The 20,642-nt window shown below is 40.5% G+C and overlaps 1 protein-coding gene across 2 annotated transcripts; it reads right to left on the minus strand.

The window, feature by feature from the left end:
- Nucleotides 1-659: 659 nt before the first annotated feature.
- CCNC (cyclin C) lies at nucleotides 660-18,985 on the minus strand. Of its 2 annotated transcripts, XM_076333297.1 has the most exons (12): nucleotides 18,894-18,985; nucleotides 17,998-18,104; nucleotides 14,194-14,278; nucleotides 13,881-13,950; nucleotides 12,318-12,369; nucleotides 9,439-9,494; nucleotides 8,117-8,152; nucleotides 6,306-6,397; nucleotides 5,505-5,572; nucleotides 5,142-5,221; nucleotides 3,070-3,188; nucleotides 660-2,405 (listed from the first exon to the last, which is right to left on the minus strand). In XM_076333297.1, the coding sequence occupies exons 1-12, from the start codon at nucleotides 18,923-18,925 to the stop codon at nucleotides 2,351-2,353; spliced, it is 852 nt and encodes a 283-aa protein (XP_076189412.1). In that variant the 5' UTR covers nucleotides 18,926-18,985; the 3' UTR covers nucleotides 660-2,350. The 2 variants fall into 2 exon arrangements, with proteins under 2 accessions (XP_076189412.1, XP_076189413.1); XM_076333298.1 differs by lacking the exons at nucleotides 14,194-14,278; nucleotides 18,894-18,985 and having other exon boundaries at nucleotides 17,998-18,066.
- Between the last annotated feature and the right edge of the window lie 1,657 nt (nucleotides 18,986-20,642).

Raw genomic sequence — 20,642 nt, forward strand, 5'->3', positions numbered from 1 at the left:
TAACTTGCCTAATCCCGTTCAGTTTGCTTCCTTTTAGATTTTTCCTTAAGTCTTTTTGGCATAGATGGCCTGTGTTTGCTTTGACATTCCGCTGTCACCTGTAACCATATAATCTGTGAAGACTTTCAGCTACCCCTCGTTTAATGAGACACCTCGTTTTTATGCATTTCTGTCCTTTGAAAGGAAGCACAGTAAAGGTGATTTTTTCTGTCTGGTTGGTAGCAAAGCTGTTGAATTCACATTATGTTCCATTTCCTGTTGTTCCTATTTACATCTTTCTTTTTATAACTGTCAGCACGGAATCCAGTCCCTTTGACTGCATTTTATTGTCTTTCACTGTTTACACTGGAATCAGAGCTGGTAAAACTATCCTCGCCTCCCCAGTAGAGAAATGACCCAAGATACTTCTATTTACCATCAAGAAGTGCCTGATATTTTAGCTCTGAGGTTTAGGTCACAGGTAATTTAGGTGTGCAGTCAAGTCTGGAAAGGCTCTTGAGCAGCAAGAAAACTTTTAATCACTCCAGCCAGAATTCTTCATTAATAGTGTGAAATCCCTAATTTCAAAACATTAGCTTTCTTAGCAGATTATGTGGTATATGTAAGAAGACTGATGTTTACCTAAAGAACAGTTCCTGTTTAAGAACTCCACGCAGTGGTCAAGTTGCATTGATTTATTTCTACTCCCCAAGTCCACATTACAAATAGCACATTTTAGACTTCAAGAAACAAAGGCAAATAGCCAAATTCCACTTCATCAATCAAGTGTCTAGAAAAGGTATGGATCAAATGGCAACAAAAGTAGCAAAGACCAAAATGTAGATATTTTCTATCTCACCAAAGTGGTTTGGGCTTGTTTACCTGATGTTTTACGAAAATAACCTGAACAGAAATAAATGCTAGTAGCCTAATGGGCTACATACAAACACGCTTCAGTTCTATTTCACCGACTGACCAGCCAGTTACAAAGACAGGTATTTGCAAAAACAGGTTTTTTTTAAGAGGCCAGTTTTTTGAACCAAGACGCATCACAGAGCAAGGGTTTTCAAGAATTTCCCTCCAATATTTCAGAGCAGTGAAATGTGTTGCTTCAGGAAAAAAAATGGAGAACAATGTTACTGCACTTTATTTTATCATTCAATTTTTATACTTGGGCAAGTCGGCATTATCATTCAAAATGAAGTTGTACAGAACTTAATTGGAAACAAAGTTATCTAAAAATCAAGAAATTCGATTTAGGCCAATTCCTGACTTCTGCCTGAGTAAGGACCACAAGATATGGCCTTCTGTTTGAAGGAATCTCATTTTCTCCAGCACACAGTTAACCAAGGAATCCCATTTCAGTTATTCTAAAGAGTTGCTCCTAACATCACAATTAAAATTAGCCAGTATGAAGCTCACCGAAAGCTCAATCCTCTTAAATAAACTCTCTAATGAACCACACAAATTCACACTAACAGTGAAGGCAGACTAACAGTGTATATCTTTTGTACAAAAAAAATCCACCATAAAAAATAGCAATCATATCCGGATTTGTATCTGTGAAATATTCCAATTGTACTATACAGTACATTTACTTGCAAAAAAAAAAAATCATAGTATGTTGAGTTTTTTTAATTCCTAACACTTGAAATGTTTAAGAAAACTGCAGAATCACTATACATATTGCACTTCTCTGGTAAGCTGGGCTACTACGCTCCATGGCAAAAACATCCAAGTGCATCTACTGAGTAAAACAGCGTTTTTCTAATCCAAAAAAGGAACTGAATTTCTTTCCTGCAGCTTTCATTAAAACTCTAACAATATTCTTTGCGGGCTCTTCTAGGCTTTGTTTCTGAAGGACTGATGTGTTACTTGTTACAGAATCCATACTTATTTTTAAAAACTCAACAAAACTCAAGGTAATGAATAGATTTAACGTACAGTGCACTATCTTCCTTCAGTCACAAACAAAATGAAGACAACACAAGTCATTAATACAGGTACACGTAGGCTTCAGGTTACTGTTGCTTTAAAAATAGTTCACTTCAATGGCAAGTTACAATTTTCTCAAAGCAAACAAAACCAATAATGAACTATTTGTTTTGAGTGGATAGTGTTAATCTTTTGCAGCTTGGTTTAACGTTTGATTCCTTACACTGAAAAATCTTAGTACATTTGCTCCAGCGTCAGAGAAAACGATGCAGTTTTAAAGAAAAAGCTTTCAAAATGCTTGACACAAACAAGCTATTTATTCTTCAAGTTCTTTGTCAAAGATGTTACTAAAACCTTCTGTCCATTTCATGAACACAGGAAAGATCCCAGGATGTCTTGAGTCAAAGTGGTCCATAAAGAAATTCTTTGGAATGTCTTAAGATTGGCTATAACTAGAGTTCTGGCTACCATTTGGACCCTGTTCTCCTTCACTGTTTGGAAGAAAAAACAAAACGTGTCTTCAAAAAGAAGCATCATATTACATTTTTGTCTTTTTTTTTTAATTAAAAAATATGGTATTCTGAAAGTAGTAAAAACCTTTTGAAGGAAAATACTTCAACATATACACAAATAGGTTAAGATATTCTGCTCAGTTTCATAAAAAAATGCAAAGGTTATTCTCAGCATGCATAAATAACTCCAGTGTATTTATTTGAATAATGATTTCAGTATATCCCCATGCAGCTGCCTGCTGAATCTACTTCTGAAGTCAACATTTCGAAGTTCACATTACATAAGCATGTGCACAGGAATTTGCACGTGCAGATTCCCAACAGTTGTATTTAATCGCAGTAATTAAATACGACATCAAGCAGGCCCAGTTCCAGTGAATCTGGCCCAGCCACGGAGCCTCACACCACGGTTCCAACTTACGTTTGCTGAGCTGTATTGATCACATTCTAATCGCATTAACACTCTCCGTAAAACAATGAATGTTCTGCTTCTCACTAGCTCCTGAACAATCACACTGGCTATTTGTAATAGAAAGGTCTGCACTGTAAAAATGTACGCTATACCTCAAATTAAACATTTACTCATTCTTAAGATAGTAGTCCAGTTTTTCCACAGAAAAGGTATATTAGGGAAGTACAGTACCTGTTTGGAGGTGGTTTTGGTTTAGGCATTTTACTAAGAATAGTAGCCATCTCTTTCCTCTCATCGAAGTTCTTCCACTGCTCATACAGCTTCAGAATAACCCTGATTATTTCTAAAATCTGATTAGAAAGAAAATAGATCCTAAGGTCAGACACAATAGTGATTTTATCTTTGTCACAGTCAGTTTAAGTGTGTAATTAATTAAACATGCCCCGAACTGAAATTAAGCAGCACAATTTTCATAATATAAACAGAGCTGTCTCACGTTTAATCTGGTCTGGCAATCAACCATTTCTATAATTAGTTTTTTGATTTAATTGTGAAAGGAAGCCCAAATAGAATACTTTCCCTCCCATTCAACTGTATACCACTTCTCCCCTGCAAGCTGAATAGCTTTTTATTTATTTATTTGCAACTACTGTCACAGCTTATAACTATGCTACTGGGAAAATATAGACACCTGGCAGCATGATTGCAGCTAGATGACTATGGATTACCAATACAGTAACTGATGATTATCGAAGTTCTATACACATCAGAGCCACAGTGCAAGAAAAAAAAAAAAGCCCAAAACCACAAAACATTGGTCTGAATTACTTCCTTCCAAGAAATAAACAGCCAAGGAGTGTCTAAATACTTATTATATTCTTCTCATTATTTTTATTATATTATTATATACATATAATAAGAATTGTTGAACGTTCATATTCCACTTCTGGAAGTATAAGCATTCTCTAACAGTTTGGGCATTTTCAACTGCACCTCAACTACCTTAATTTCCTATGAAATTTCTAGTGCAATATTCTATATAAAAGGTGGATAATGTTTGGTTCCTAATTTGTTTCATCATTCTCTAAATTAATGAAGTAGACTTCTTTCTTTTTTTTAATACATGGACTTTGATTGAGTGCTAGAACAATATACATCCTTGAAACAAAAGTCATAGTTGGCTAAGAGGTCCGTGGTGTTAATGTAAAAAAAATCAACCTTAGATTGTATTACTGGCATGAGAACCAAGACATGTAAACATTCAAACATGTTCAGTATCAAGCTTACGATAACCTTATCTGTCAAATATAGGTTGGTTCTCCTCTGCTGCCCATTTATTATCATCCTGTTTTTACACGCATGACAGCATAATTCACAGAGCTCTTGATGCAGCATAGCATCCACACTGTGCTTAAAATTGAAGACGAATCCTGGAATACAAATACAATGCCAGGATATCATCAGTGGGATAAAGGGCAATACTGAGGGCACAGAGGGCAATAGGACATCTCATCTGTAACACGCTATTCAATTCTGGACACTCAGTTTCAAAAAAGATAGACTGAAAAATACGTGCAGGGTGAAACAGTGTGATAAGGAGTATGAATACTAGTTTGGCTTGCTTGCTGGGGCTAAACAAAGGTTAAACAAGTCAACCTACAAAGTAAAAGGAACTAGTGAAGATGAAGAAAATTAGTGGTATGAGAACAACTGCACCTTGGAACCTGATAAATTTATGAAGGGGATTATTTGACATAGAATTTGCAATGGCAGGGAACTCAGTCTTGGCATCCCCCTGTTTAACACTGACTGAAGTCACAGTCTTGGTCATCCTGAAAGTGTCAAGAATGTTTTACACTCTGCTATACTACGTACATTTATAGAGAGAAAATGAGAACAGTATGTAGGCACGATGCTGAAAGGCAAATCAGAAAATCACATGCTCTAGAATTTAAAAGGCAAACTCGTGCTAGCAATCTTGATTGACGAAAAACACTGGGAATTTTCTTTCTGGCAAAAAATGCAAAGGATATTGGTTTTGTATTTTCATCTGAAAAATGGCAACACCAGCAACACTCTGCTGTTACGCAATGGTTCTGTCATGACTTTCAGAGCAGGGTGATAACCGAATGACCCGACATTGTCTCCCTCCCCGAGAGATCTACCTAATTTCAACAGCGCCTAACATATGATCACTGCATGAAGTTCAAATCAGTGCTGCAGACATGTAAGACAGTAGTTTTATAACCACGACTACCATTTCTGGTCAGTCCGTAACAGGTGGCGGGAGGAAAAAACAGTACCTTTTCCATATCAACAGATAGCTCAGCAAACCATTGCCTTGCATCCTTCTGCTGGACAACACAGGCCACATGTAGGCAAGCTGCAAAGATCGGGTGACATGGCTATTGAACAAAGATCCACTCTTGATACAGTTAGAAACATTCTATTTTTTATAAACACTATACAGTTCAACAGAGAAAAGTCGGGATTGATTATCAGATTTTTCTTCAAGACTTTTTAAGTTGCGAGGCTACACTGTCAGTACTGTATGAAACGCAAACTGAAGCACCTTATGAGGGCACTCTAGGGAATGCTTGTTGATGGGACAGTGCGCAGAATACATCCATTTAAACATGACAAGAGACATTACTTGTGTTACTTACCTAGAGCTATCATGAAAGGAGGGTACAGCAGACAAAGATCAGTTCTATAAGTGTCATTCACTATCCTCCTGTGCAAAAAAGAACTTGTAAGTATTGTCCTATTCACCTTTAGACTATATGACTTCAAAAACTGCTATCAGTTTATAAATATCTTGCCAGTTTCCCAGATAGTAGAAGCAGTGAGGCTGCAGGGCAAAACAGCAAGGGCAGAGATCTCTTCCCTTGTAAAAATCTCTTAAAGCCTTTCATTTTTTTCCTTGTAGTCACAGCAGAAGTTTATTTGGAAACACTATTATAGTGCCATAAATGTCTTTCTGCAGAGAGTGTTGACGTATACCATAAAATAATTATCCCTGTTTCACAAATAAGTAAGGGTAAGCATAAAAGTAGTATTTTTACTGTCTTTCTGTATTTGAGAAACAGTTCAAGAATAAGAGTTCTGCTAACACAGCTAAAAACCCCTATATACTGCTTCTACCTCCTATGACAAGATACAACAGAAAACCAACGTTGACAGAAAATTATTACCTCTACTCATAGTCACCATTCAGTAGTGTAAAAAACTGTGCTAATAGAGCTAGTCTAAAAATAAAAATTAGATCACTGCAAAGTAAGATCATTACAGGGTTAAAGACAGAATAAGCTAAGTCAGGGACATGTACTTGCACAGGTCAGCTAGGGCACCCTTTGTATTCAAATAAGGCTAAGCCTGCTTTTGCTTAACCACCTTTGAAGCATAACTGTTAAACACTGGCTTTCTTGCTGAAAGGAGGCACTATTGTTAATCATTGTCTTCATTACCATGCGAGAGGTAGCAGCATGTCTTCTTGGCCCATATCTTGCACATATTGGAGCAAAGGTCTATAAGGATGATATACTATCAAACAGCAGTCCTAGGAAAAATGTCAACAGGATAAAAGTTAGATTACAATGCAGAACGTGTTGTCAGTTCATATTAAAAGCATTTGGTTTACAAGTCAATTACTGATTTTTTTTTTTAAGTAGCATTCTGACACCTAACCCTGCTGTAATGAGGGCAGTGCTCTCTCTAGAATACCATTACATAGCATGGTTGCCAGTCTGTCAATGTCCTTCCCCTAAGAGACAGAGAAAGCCACATCTGCAGCACACTGAAACCTCATTTGCTTACAAACCCGTAATTCCCACTTGGAAATACAAAGCACTGCCAGAAAACAGTCTGTCACTAAATACCATACATGGAAAGCATGCCAAAATAATTGACACTGGTTTGGAAAGAAAGAAAGAAAAAAATCCACTGCTCTCAAATCCCCTCTTTTCAGGCCCGGGTTGGTGTAAACAAGAAGGAATAACCCCCTCGCTGAAAGCAGCCAACTGTATGGATACTATAGGGAAAAGCCACATTAAGTTACATGCGCTGAATACTGAAGTAAGACACAGTTATTATACATACTATATATTACATAGCATACTGGAAAAATAAGTTAAACCCCAAAACGTAACTTCTTGCAAATGCAGTTACTTGTGATAAAACTCCTGTATACAAAACTCAAGACTTACTGCCGTGTATAGCAGAGGTATCTAAATCTAAACAGGATATCTAAAAAGGGGTTAGGCACAAACAAAAGCTTTGATCCGACCTCCTCTGTGACCTCTTCCCAAAACATATCCTTTCTCAGTTGCTGCCTAACTCACTAGGCTCCTCCCTGGTTTCTCTCTCCTTTTCTCTGCGCTTGGGCAGAACTACCCTAGTACAGTGAGCTCGGTGCCTAACCCACCCAAGTCCAACCAATATGCAGAAATCGGGCACCACTTTACCTAAGCCCCCTAAGAAGTCTGCGCTGCATCCTTTCAGCTGCCCTAGGAAACACGGCAATGGGGTAGCAACCCTTAGAAAAAGCAGGTACAGCTCCTTTCTTTGAATGTGCCTGGAAGAAAATCTCATGTTGTGCTCCTTTCATCCAACAGCCTAATAGTTACAGCACCATCTCAGAAAATGGGCTGCCCTGAGTTCAGTTTCTTCCTCACAGGATTCAAACCCACATCTCGCTTCCTAGAAGATTACTCTAATTATCAGGTTATAGACTAGCCTGAGTGGGATACTACCCACGCCTTCAGCTGAAGCTGGACCATTGTATAGGTCCAGATTCTTCCAGGCAAAAAGAAGAGGGCATAGCAAGAATACAACTCTTTATGCTCTTGACTGGCCATTCATCTGGGGAAATAAGGACACTGACATCCTAGTCTCTGCATCAGGACTTATACAGAGTTCTCTCTCTTTTAAAAACAGAAGCAGTTCTGGGAACAGAACTTACGCTTTACCCTTCCCAACAGTGCTCTAACCACTAGGACGCAGAGCCATATGCACTCCTCCTGTCCCCACTGCTCCCACAATCTGCCCTCTTTCTGTTGAGAAGTCCAGCTTCAACACGAGGAAGTGACAATGCCCTCACTCAGCCTAGATGACAGCACAGTAATTACAGCGTTCTGCTGAAAATGTAAATGTTAGACCTGCATGGACATCATTCTAAAATTGGAGTGTAGCACAAAATTCAAAATATTCTTCATCAGTAAAAAGTAAACTGAGGCAACAGTAAAAAAAAAAAAAGCAAACCGCCAAAAAAACCACCTACCATCAATTCTAAGAGATAGAATTCACATTCTAGTATCTGCAAAGAAGTAAAATCACAGTTAAACAGCAGCACGTTTCAGACAGCAGAAAGAATTAACTGGCATCCAGTTTAACATCATGAATGCACAGGAATTCTCAACACGTATTTCCAACGGTCCTAAATGCATTTCATCTGAAACTACAAAACGAAACAAAAATCAAACTATTATTAGCCATTGCCTTACCACCATTAAAACTTAACTCCAGACATAATAACAATGCATTTAAGCGTTTTGGATCAAGTTTACTATGAAAGACTACTTCATTGGCAGGACTTGTCTGATTTGTTTCAACACCAGCAGCAAATTGTTCCCAGGGTATAAACACTTAACAGCAATAGAGAAGTCCTTTTGTAGAATTGAAGCCTCTTCATCAGGCCACTAACATGCCAAATGGCCTTTTAAAGTATTTTCAGATTTAATTTCATATGAAATGTTCTGTCCAATTGTAGCAATTAAATCAGCTCTCATTTTCCATAGAGATAGTGACGTATTAGTGATATCAAGGAAAAGACTGGACTGCTTTGGCTATATGAAAGCAGTACTCCAAAATATATTTCCATTTGCCTTTATCTGTAAAACAGCAGTGCAGTTTTATTGCAAGGTCTTAGATATTTTATATTCTGATATATCATTTGGCTTTCTAGATTGGGTGAAAAGCAAACCAACAAAAAGGTAGTATTTGTCACAATCAATCTAAAAATAATTAGATGTGTTTAACTTCCAAAATACTACAGCACATGTCAAAAATGGTTTCAAGAAAAACTACAAAATTTCTCAGCATTGTGACTGAGAATGCCTTGAAAACCACTGGTAAACCTAAATTTTAAATAATAAATAAAAATTCTTTTCCAAAAGCCATTACATTTTACAGAAAGCAGTTTTATTTTTGCCTGTAAGCCAACTGCTCCTGTGTGCAAGCTTGGAAGCATCCCAGGTGCAAGGGCTATTTACCTTCCCTGAAGCAATGTATTTGTAAACAAGAACATTCAAAAAAAGCTAAAGTTCTTTAATAATCATACTATACAAAAATTACTATTTCAGTCACCCAGTCATGTCACTTCTCTTTATAGCATTCCTGTCAACAATTTAAGGAAAGAAGGTTATGTAAGATTTACTTTTAAAAGTAACTTCCCCAATAATCTATCCAAAACTAATTATGAGCGCCCTGACATATGAGTATGAAAATATTTCTTTCTTAGAATTTAAGAGACACGATTTCCTGCTAACAAGTATTTGTCTTTTGATTTATTTGATCAAGTTGTATTTCGAACAGCATACTTACATGGTTCATCCTATAAGGAAACTCCTTCGGAAAGGCATACGAAAACCTAGTTTTCACTACAGTAAAGAGAAATCAGCGTGTTAAAAATTATGTAATTAATACTTTTACTTCTTTCCCTTTCTATTAATTCAGCTGTATATAGCCCTTCAAATCCATTTGGCAGCACAACTGCGTGTAGCACAACTGCTTGCAGCACAAAAGGTTTGTATTTGAAAGAGAAAAGTTAACTGATAAGATTTAAGATCCTGAAAGGGAAAGAGAAATACACCTGCAACCCAGATTTTCACAGGTACTCAGCCAGAGCTTGTTTGCTGCTTTGGGGACTGTTAAATCTTCTGGTTAACTAACAACTAGCTTATGAGCACCTAACTTCCCACAAGTTATCATTCACAGAGCTATCTACCTACTGATGTCACTCCGAATCTGGTGATCTCTTCAGGATCTCAGTTCTAACACTAAATCCAAATGGAATTCTCACGTGGGATTTTTTACATAGGCTCGATCCTTCAACACGCAAGGTTTTAAACCATGTAATGAAGTCTTAGAAAAGCAAGACCAAGGGCAGGGTGATGGAGCTCAGCCAAGAGATCTTGTATGTCCACAATGTAAAGATTTTGGATATGCAGAAAACAGGCTCAAATTCAAAGCAACAAATCAATTCACCACACTGCAGGTCAATGTCCTAGGCACTGGATTATCAGACATTTCAAGGATGTTTCTCTCCTTGAAAGAGACACCTAAGCATCTGCTTAGGCATATATGACATGACTCAGGACACTTGCCTCCAAGACAATGTTCAAATATATCCTCAGTTTTCTAGCTTATGATGATCCCTGATTTAGATACCTGATCACCCTCATGCATTTTACAAGGAGAACAGGTACAAACAGTGCAGTTAAGAATTATGTTAAGTGGCAAAAACAGTGATCTCATATTAGAATGCTGAGGAAAAAAAAACCCACACTTAAGTACACTTGAGGATGTGGATTTGAGATTTGTACAAGTGAAACATTTAAAAATCTATTTTAAGTCCCTGTCCTTCAAGGAAAACAGGTAACATTTAACATCTTGGAATTGGACAATATTCCTTATATTAATGACAGACAGTATATTGTGAATTAATACTACTTCCAGAAAATCAGTACGCCATTCACTTTGATGAAGAGATAGTGTCAGTCCTCTGGACTAAACACTTCAACATTTAGACCTATGGTGGACTTTGCTAGAAAATTTGCTGTAAGAGTAAGACTAGGCTACTGGTTGGAAATTTTAATTATTTCAAGAAAGAGAAGAATGAATAAAACAGGTTTCTCAAGAAGCATGCAAACTGAAGAGATACACAGTAAAAAAAAAAAAAACACTTTGAGGGGGAAGATAGGGAAACAAAACATTTTTCCCACAAAGCAAGCTTCAGACACAGCCATATGGAGCTGTCCTTTTAGCGAGCTGTGAAAACAGAGCGAAACAAAGTGAAAAGCTTTTGAAGAGGTTGCGAGAAACCAGTCTGAGATTATCTTCCTTACAAATGAAGCATGTCTTACTAACTTCATGTTTCTACCTAACTAAAAGCAAACAAACCTTTTCAACCGACCACTGTTACACTAGTCACCCCTTTTGTGAGCTCTCTTTTACTTGTCCCGCCTCATCTTTTTTCGCCGTTTGTATGAAGATCTCCAAAAAAATTGCTGTGTGCTACTGAAGCAACTCTGGTAAAGGAAGACCAGGTAGAATAAAAGACATAAACGCTAGGAGAAAGCCTGTTGCTTTTTGTCCCCACTTCCATGAAATGCAGAGTACTTATCAGGGCAGGCAGGGCTTCTAGGTCTGAAGGAAGAACTGTGGGGGAAATCTTTTGTGGGATTCTGAGACTTGGGATTTTCAGAAACAGCACAGCTCAGGACTAGAAGACTAAATAAAATCAGCTACCGCATATTTACCAAAATCCATCTAACCTTCTCACTGATGCATCAAAACTGCCACATAGATCTGTGCTTTGAGATGCTACTGCTGTAAAAATAGCAACTCTTACTGCTAAAGCCAGTACTGGTCTTGGTCATGCTGGCACTGAAGATGCGTTTCAGCTCCTGGTGGTGGAACTGTCATACGGCCAGCCCCATGGACTGATATACTTACTGCATGTGGAGGCTACAGATGCAGCCAGTCACCTGTCCCCTCAACAGCTAAGAGGGATTTTGAAAGCAACGACCTACATTTTGAAGAGCACAGCCAGGAATTGCCTACTGAGAGCAGCTGGACCTTCTGGGTCAAATTATAGCATTCAGTTAAGGAAGCCATCACTAAGACCTTGAAGGATGAGATGCAAGTTACAGGAACTGGGAAATATAAGGCAAGTGGGAAAGATAGAGAATTAAGTAACTACAGTATGATTTTATTGCATTCATTCGTGAACAATATATAGGTTATAAAATGTATTTTTAGAAATAAATATCATGTGCAAAGACTAATTTTATGATGGGGAAAAAAAGGATACCTTTTATAAAACAGACAAATAAAGCCCTAAGTTTCCAGTTCTATCTTTGAGTAGTTCAGAAGTCAATTTACTACTCGAGACTGTTTATAAACCTCAATAGTTTAATTTTATTACTTTGTTTTTATTTATGCTTGGCATAAGTTCCAACCAGAATCAACCAAAACTAATACAGAAAGGACCCTTCTGTTTCCGTATTTAGAAATGGAAGTTACTTATTCTAAATGCCTTTAACTGGCTCCTAGCAGTCAACACGCAAGCCCCCCCATGACTTGATAAAAGGTACCTTTTAAAAATAAGTAAACAAAAAAACCCACAAAGAAAATGTCTGATCTCCCTAACTACAGGTCTGATACCTAACTACAGTATAATGAAAATCACCAATACTTACATACAGAAGTAGCAGCAGAAATCAACCTTGTATTTGAAACAACACCAAATTCCTAAAGAAAAAGAATGGTAAATGAGGTGAACCACCTGAAATACCATATACTCACACTGTTATCAAATTAAAATAATGGCTTCTTGCTAAACTGGGCTTCTTTACGCAGTATTTCTTTTTTTCCCCCCACCCCTTTTTCTTTCTTTTTTTTTTTTTCTTAAGGTGAACAGAGTAAACTCTTAGGTAAAGAGGTTTTTTTCACTGATTAGTTAATTTGTTGTTTAAGTTGTGAAGAATATTAAACATTTTTGAAAGGTACTAAAGCCACAAAAGCTCAGTTGGCTAACACTTTACATATAAAATAAACACGAGGGCTTCAAGAAGGTATGTTGTTTTTCCTTAACCCACTTGGAGAGAAAACTGCCTTTAGAAACCTGTCATTAACTACCTTTTTTTATTACATTTCCATGAAGCCTTAGCTCTGCTGAGACAGTCAGCAAGCTGAAAGTCTTCTGTATACAGTGTTCTTTTAGAGAAGTGAATAGCTGAATCATTACTGCTATAGCTGCCCTCTGAAGTTGCAAAAGCTTTAGCATACGGACGGCTGCAAAGACTTCTAGTATTTGTTCTAAAATATAAGGTACCTCTGTATATATACACTCTGTGTCTGTACTTTCTTAAAGGCTTAATTAACAGGCTGATAAAAAAATACTCTCTCCAGTACTCTTTCTCCTTTCCTTCATCTCTTCCAAACACTGGAAAGTATCACAGTATTTGTACAGACAACAGTATCACATGTAGACACTGGTTTAGTAGGACTGCTTCTACCATCCACTAGGTATTTGAGTTCCTCCTGTAAAATTCATTAGTGCTGACATATCACAAATTGGCCAATTTGATTTTTTTCCATTACGCAGACACTTCTCAAACAGCTGAAAAACTTCTTGCATTACAGAGGACTAAGAGCAGTGCCCAGCTGATGCTAGCTCTTGGCCACATTCAAAGTGGACTCCTAATGGTGGAGGCATGGAGCCTCCTCACCACTACCCTTAATGGGTCAGTTCCTTACGATAATTTCTCAAAGACAGCATATGAGCTACAACATACTTTTAATGCAAGTAATGAAAGTGTGGTAAAACCTGAGGATCCCTCACGATATGAAAGGGAAGAGGGTAATCAGGAAAAAATTTCAAATTATGTTTTAAAGTCTGAGTAAACATAAATAAGGAAAAACACACCAGAAAGGAGACATTGTACAACTTAAGATATAGTGTATGTAGATATGTAAACACTGTATCACAGTGAAACAGCCATTTAAAATACTCTTTCCAATGTTCAGAGGCCCTTCAGGGTTAGTAATTCAGACAAAATTGTGAAAGATCAAATACTAAATAACATGTTTGAAGGCCTTCTCCGTCTCCTTTTCTTAAATTGCTACAGAAATCCATACAAAAAGGGAAGGTTTCAACCCCCAAAGCATGAAGAACGAGAAAATATTTAAAAGTCCTAAACCTTTTCTCTCTCTCTCATACATCACATAATTTTACATTAAAAAATTGTAATACTTCATACCTCTACTTTGGATGCCAAAAACACACACGTAGGAGCCATTAATACTGGATCTATACTTTTTAGGGAATATCTGAAATGTTATAACAAAATTATAATATGTTGTTTCATACACGTAGAACGATTAATCTATTAAGAGCACCACACTTCCTTTTGAAAAAGCAAAGCTTAAGTTAACTTTATTAGCATAAAAGCTTTACACCATCCAGAAAACAAAAGTGGCACTGTTTTTAATACAGAACTGCATTTTAAAAGGGCTACCAAAATGTGCCTAGCAAATGTTTTATTCTTGTACCATCATAGTAAACAGTCCTACCTGGCATAGAATCTCTTGAAGTAGACTGTAGCAGTGGCAATAACTTGTTGTCTTAATTTAAGATGTTCACCTAAAGCCTGGATAACTTAAAAAAAAATGAACAAAAGCTTGAGTTGAGTTTTTAAGACAATTTGACACCAAATAGCAAAGGATCTCAAAACATGACTAGTGCTGGGGATTCTAAGGAGCAGCAGCACAGTCTTCTCCCTCAGTTCAAATACGTTGTTCTGGTGAGACAACGTGTTGCTGTAAACCTACAGACCCGCAGGTGAAGAAGAAGCACTGCATCCTGAAGCTTGTGGATACCTTCAAAAAGGGAAAGGTAACTTGACTTCATTGTGTACAAAGTGAGTATGACCTTTAAGAAGATGACAACACAAATCTCAGAAGGGTAAAGCTTGGGTATTCCACTTTAGAGCAAAACAAGTTCAAACACTTAAAATATAAGTCTATGGCTTTTCAGTGCCACGCAAAATGGATGGGGTTTTTTCAAACAACTAAAGCTGCCAACACAAACATGGTTATTAAATTTGGCAGAGGCAGCAGGTGTTAAAAAAATGACATATTTAGTCTAGGGAGAGGGGGTGGGAGACCAGAGGATGCAGTCAGCTGCTCCATCACGGTGGTCCTCTGCCAGTTGGCCAAGAAACAACCCTGGTGTCATCTGTGCAGGTAGCTCTTGTTTGGCCTCCCAGCCAAAGGAAAGGTGCCAAGCAAATTAGATGCATCAAGCTGGGATTAAGAGCAGGGGTTGGATATAGAGAATGGCACAGTGAAACATAAGGTTGTTACTTGTTATTTTTCCCATACTTCTTTGCGGACGTTACTCTGAGCAAGGCTCGGCTGTGTTAAGACTCCCTCTTCTTTTTTTCCTCCCTCACCCGAAATGTCCAAAACAATAATTTAAAATACACTTAAGTACATATTTAAAATATGTACAGCAAGATCAAGACAGCGACCACTGATGCGAAAAGCAAACAATTCTGTTATCAGTCATCGCTAAATTCTTAGTCTCTACTTAAGCACACAAGTCCAGATTTTTTCCCCCTTGCTCTTATCCCGTATCCTTTGGGAATAGTCAGGGTACACCCTACTCTCACTTTTAATGAGCATCACAGCATTTTAAAACACGCAAATATCAAGGACATTGTTGGCTAGAAAAGGGCTGAACATAGGAGAAAAGGAGAAAACCACCCTGAACAGCCCTGATAATTGGCAACTTTTTTTTTTTCCCCACAGGAAAAAGTAACTAGTTTGTCACCCACTATGATTACCCGAAGCAACATTAAGTCCCTGTCCATGTCATATCACTCTTTTCCTACAGAGAAGAATGCCAAATTGAGACTAGCTTGCCAGTGACAGTAGGACAAACAATACTGCCAGAAAGGAGGGTAAGCCCGTTATGCAATGTCTGTACAAATATTAAAATATTTATCAGCGTATCTTGGGCGGTTTGAAAGGATTTTTCCCTTTGATTTGACCATGGGGCTACAAAGCTGTCCTACTACTAGGGCATCAGAAAAATTCAAATATTAAGCTAAACAGAATTCTACAAATATGCTTCTCACTCCCATGGGATTTTCAGGAACGGTTAGGCCATCTGCTGTCAGAGAAAAATCAAGTGTGGTTTAGGGAAAAAAATGGACAAGAGCCTAGAGAGACTTAATGAAATGGAAGCTTGTATATGCTGGGAAAGAGTCCAATACTTGTAATAAATTTTTTAAAATATTTTAAAAGAAACTATTGGATTATTTATTGCCTTATGTTTACAAAATAAGTGGTTTCAATGTTTTTTTTTAAATAAAGATTTGTTCTAAATCTGAGTATCTTGAGTAGCCTGTAGCACCAACATTACAGCTTCTGCCCTAAACCAGAAAGGGAAATCAATGAACGCGCTTTTCCACCAAAAACTCTGTTAAGACTTGGTGATCCAAAGAGAGAAATCAACACCAATTTCCTTTCTCGAACTATTTTAGAAGATGATAGTTCTCCTTCTCTACAGTATTAACATTCTGAGCAGTTGCGCATGGCCATACAATCAGTTGGTGACCTATTGCACTTGTTTTCCAATGAGGAGGCAGCAGGAAGCTGCCTCTCTCCGGGCAATTTTTTGCTTGCCTTAGGGAACGACCATCTCCTGGGCAGACACATGCTGAATATGACAAGCCGCAGCCGAGACTCATATCCCTACCCAGGTAATGCAGGAGGCGGGAGAGAAGAGGGGGAGCCTCTATAAACCCAAAGCAGGGTTCCTGTTCAGAGGCAGGTGATGATACAACACATATCAAGGGCTTGAACACGGCAAGCTCTGCCCGAGCTCCCACCAGTACAGAGCGGCCCCCGACTGTCCTCCCCATGAAGGCTACAGCAGGGATGAAAGCCCAGCACCACTCTCCCCTCCAGGGTAAGCTGTGTTTGTACGTGCACAAGGGAGATGCAGGCAGAGCTGTTCTCCAGCTGCCGCAGGTCACGCACCGTACCTTCAGGGGAGGCAGGGAACGCCAAGGAAAAGGAGCCTGAGAATCACAAACTGAAACCACCTTGTCTACTTTGTAAATCTTTGTTTACTCAAGAAAAATACTGAAGTGAAACATTTTAAAAAGCAAATTCAAACTGATACTAGTGAAAATTAGCATAGAAATACAGTCTTAGAAATATCAATACCCCATTTTCTCCTTTTGCATTATGAAGCTATGACACTTTGCTTTAACCTCGAGGAACTGCAGGAATTGATCGAAGCGGTAAATCATTGCTAGCTTGATTTCCTGGTGCCATATAAGCAATAACACAGATGTATCCACAGCAATCAGATTTGCAGCATACACAATTATTATAAAAACAGCTAAGCTAAGAGAGAAGCTGAGATAACTGTCTTTCACAGAAACCATTCCAGCACTGACTTAAGATCCTCCCAGTGGCCTTGGGAAAGTCACTTAACTTCTCTGTCTCAAGTCTGGCCAGATAGCTGAAGAAAGAAGCTTTCTGTACTTCAAAGGACTGCTGTGAAAAATACTTAAAAAGCTGTCTGCAAACAAATTACTACTTAGCAATATCCTTTGCTTAGGGAGATTTTTTTTTGAATGCTGAACAATTGCACAGAAGAGAGTTTAAGTGCCAGCGTAATCTGATATGCTCCAGTGCGGCCATTCATACGGTTAAATGCTTTGCAGGATCAAGTAAGTCTTAGATAACTTCACAGACAAGCCCCAAACTCTTTGGGAGAACAGGCTGCCTGCCAACAGCTCTCGGAAACCGGTAGACAATTTGAGAGCCACCCGGTGCTGGGGAATCAGTCACAAGGCAAGACACAGGCTGTGGTGCAGGTTTCAAAGAACGTGACTGAACACAAATTACAAGTTTCCACGCTTTGCTGTTTAACAGGACTGCACAGATCAGCTAAAATACTTACCACAGTCTAAGAGCCCACCAAAAGCCCAGTTTGAGTATTAGTGCTTGACATTGAGCCTTTAATATGCTAGCTTAGCAGTTTCTGCTTGCTTCTCTTCCTTTTATGTTTTTGGTAAGGACCTCTTGAAAATAAGAAAATGTACTATGTTTTGTCCCATCACAGGTTAAAACATGACATATGCAGCTAATTTGCCTGTAAGTTCTCCTAAAATTGTGTTAATACAACTAACAAATGACAATGTTATTGATATTCCAGTTCTTTGTTAAAATAGGTTGTGAAAGTATATGTAATACCACAATGAAAACATTACATTCTCTAAGCAAGTCAAGCTTGCATTTAGACATGGCAGATACCGTACAGATTTTACGGCAGAAATAAAAATAAAACAGCTTTACCATTAGTAAAAAATATCTGTAGTTTCCAATATTCTTCTTCAGTCAGAAATTTCAAGTCTTTCTGGCGTTCCTTCAACAGATCTTGTTTATCCAAAATCCATTGTAAACTAAAGGAAGGGAAAATTATTTCAGCAACTCTTTGCCAACATTGTACCGAGTGACTCCTGTACAGACTACAGATTGCAGGTCGGGGCTAGCGACCTTTCACCAAGCCACATACAATCTTCTCAAGCGAACGTTCACCAGAGTTTTCAAAGTTAGACATCTGAAAAAAGACCAACCAGCAGGGACTAAGACTAGCCTTTACCTACAGTAAACTAAACTGGCTGTATAGCTCTTACGCCCTGTCAGTTACTAGCAAGGTTTATGTTATATTTAGTACATCGCAGGCACCCATTTAAACCTCGACGCGCTCAGCACGGGCTATTTTAACGCAGCTCAGCCTTGGCTGCCCTACCGCTGGGGATAAATATATCACACCCCAGGGACTTGCAGCCGCCCGCACTCCATCGCTTGAGACCAAGGCAGCGCGGGCACGGACGCCGGGACGCGACTCCTCTCCCGAAGAGCCCAACCGCTTCGAAAGTCACGGCGGAGCGAGGCCGGCCGGCTGGCTGGCACGGCGGCGGCGGGAGCCGGCTGCTCTCGCACTCCAGCCCGGCTCCCGTCAGGGCTCTGCGGGGAGCAGGCCCCGCCGCCCGCCGCCGCCGGGAGACGCAGCCCAGCGCCGCGGCGCTCCCCTCGCCCCCGCCGGGCCTCCCGACAGAGCCGTGCCCCGCACCCCCGGCCCGGCCCGGCCCCGCCGCCCCGGCCCGGCCCGGCCCGGCAATGAATGGACAAAGCGCGGCGGCGGCCCGCAGCCCCCTCGCCCCCCACCGCGCGGCCGCGGCACCCACTAGTGCGAGCTCTGCCAGAAGTTCCCGGCCATGGGGAGGAGAGGAGAGGAGAGGGGAGGAGGCGCCCGGGCCCGCGATGCCCCGGCCCCGCCGCGCCAGCGCCGCCGCCCCCGCGCCGGCAGCAGGAAGCAGGCGCCCGCCGCCGCCGCCCCGCGCCCTCCGCCGCCGCCGCCGACCGGCAACACGCGGCACTGGGAACCGTTCCCGTGCGCGCGGGTTCCGCCCGCCCCCGCCAGGCCCGGCTGGCGGCAGCCGTCAGCGGTCCGGTGGCGTGGCACTGCTGCTGCGTCCCGACAGCCCTCGCAGGGCCTGCCAGGCTCCCGGAGCACAGCCATCCGCTGCGGTGGTGAGGTGCGAAGGCGCCATGTACGCACGGCAAGCGCGTTACTGCCGCGGGTGGCAGGAGCCGTTCGAGACCCCGCTGTCTTTGCAGGGCTTTCCTGCGCGGTGCTCACTTCACGGAGACACGGACCGGTTTGGGTTGGAAGGGACCTTCAGAGACCATCCAGTCCAACCCCCCTGCCGCGGGCAAGGGACACCTTCCAGTAGACCAGGTTGCTCAGAGCCCCTTCAAGTGGCCTTGAACACTTCCAGTGATGGGGCATCCACAGCTTCTCTGGGAAACTGTCCCAATGCCTCATCGTAAAAAATTTCTTCCTTATGTCCAGTCTAAACCTGCCCTCTTTCAGTGTAAAACCACCGCTGTCTGAATTCGGTACCGATCTGCTCCCAATAAGGTCCCAACTGGGACCACTGACTAGGGAAAGCTGCAGCCCTCGTGGCCTCCCCAGTCCCCCATGAACCCAGGCTGGGGTTCAGACCCATCCCTGCGCCCACAAAAGGCAGCAGAGTTTCTGTCAGTGATCATGGCGGCAGCAGGAAGCACTCCCACAGGGCAGATCCTCAGCGAGGTGAAGTACCTCTGGGTTTAGCCCGGTGGGAAGGTGGTGCTTGGTGCTAATGGTTGGCAAGACCTGTGCACACGAGGACTATTTCTTGCATGGTCTGACAAAACCTATTTGTTCTGAAATTTAAGTATGCCTTGTCCGTTAGCATGCAGCGTACCATGCGAAGAGCAGCCTGCTTGTTCCCTAGGGGTTCTCCTCACAGTGGGCAAACTCTTTCCATCTCTGTCCACCACTTCAAACATCTCCCTCAGCTTCATCAGCCTGAACTGAGAGGCTGTCTGCAGAGCCAGAAGTAAATATCCTGCAAGGCAGCCAACACCACTGTCACCAATAAGCAATGAAACGGCTCCATTCAGCAAAACTTAACATAGGAACTTTCTACATATTAAATGAGCAAAACATTGAGAATATAATTAACGTCGTTCTGGGTATCTTTTGCAATATTCATATATTCATAAATATATTCATAAATATATTCATAAATATATGAATATATTTGGCATTGTGTTAGGCAAAGATGAGCCTAGAGGTATGCAGGTGTGTATACATATACATATATGTGTTTGTGTAGAGGAACCTGAATGCTATCTTGATTTTGTCATGACAGAGATGGTCTGTGAATGTCCCTCCCTGTCCCTGCAGCATGCTAGGGGTGCTTAGTTTGGGCTTTGCCTTGAAATTGGCAGGGGCTGGGGACTGGAAGCAGTAAACCAAGAATTTCTGGGTGTCAGGAGCAGTGAGAAGCACCCAATGGTTGTCCTTAGACTTGACCAATTACCCCTGAAAGGCATTTCAGACCCAGTCCCACAGGACTCTGCAATGACCTGTTGCTGATGGTGTA

The sequence above is a fragment of the Aptenodytes patagonicus genome, chromosome 3 (genome assembly GCF_965638725.1).
Source record: "Aptenodytes patagonicus chromosome 3, bAptPat1.pri.cur, whole genome shotgun sequence".
Lineage (NCBI taxonomy): Eukaryota > Metazoa > Chordata > Aves > Sphenisciformes > Spheniscidae > Aptenodytes > Aptenodytes patagonicus.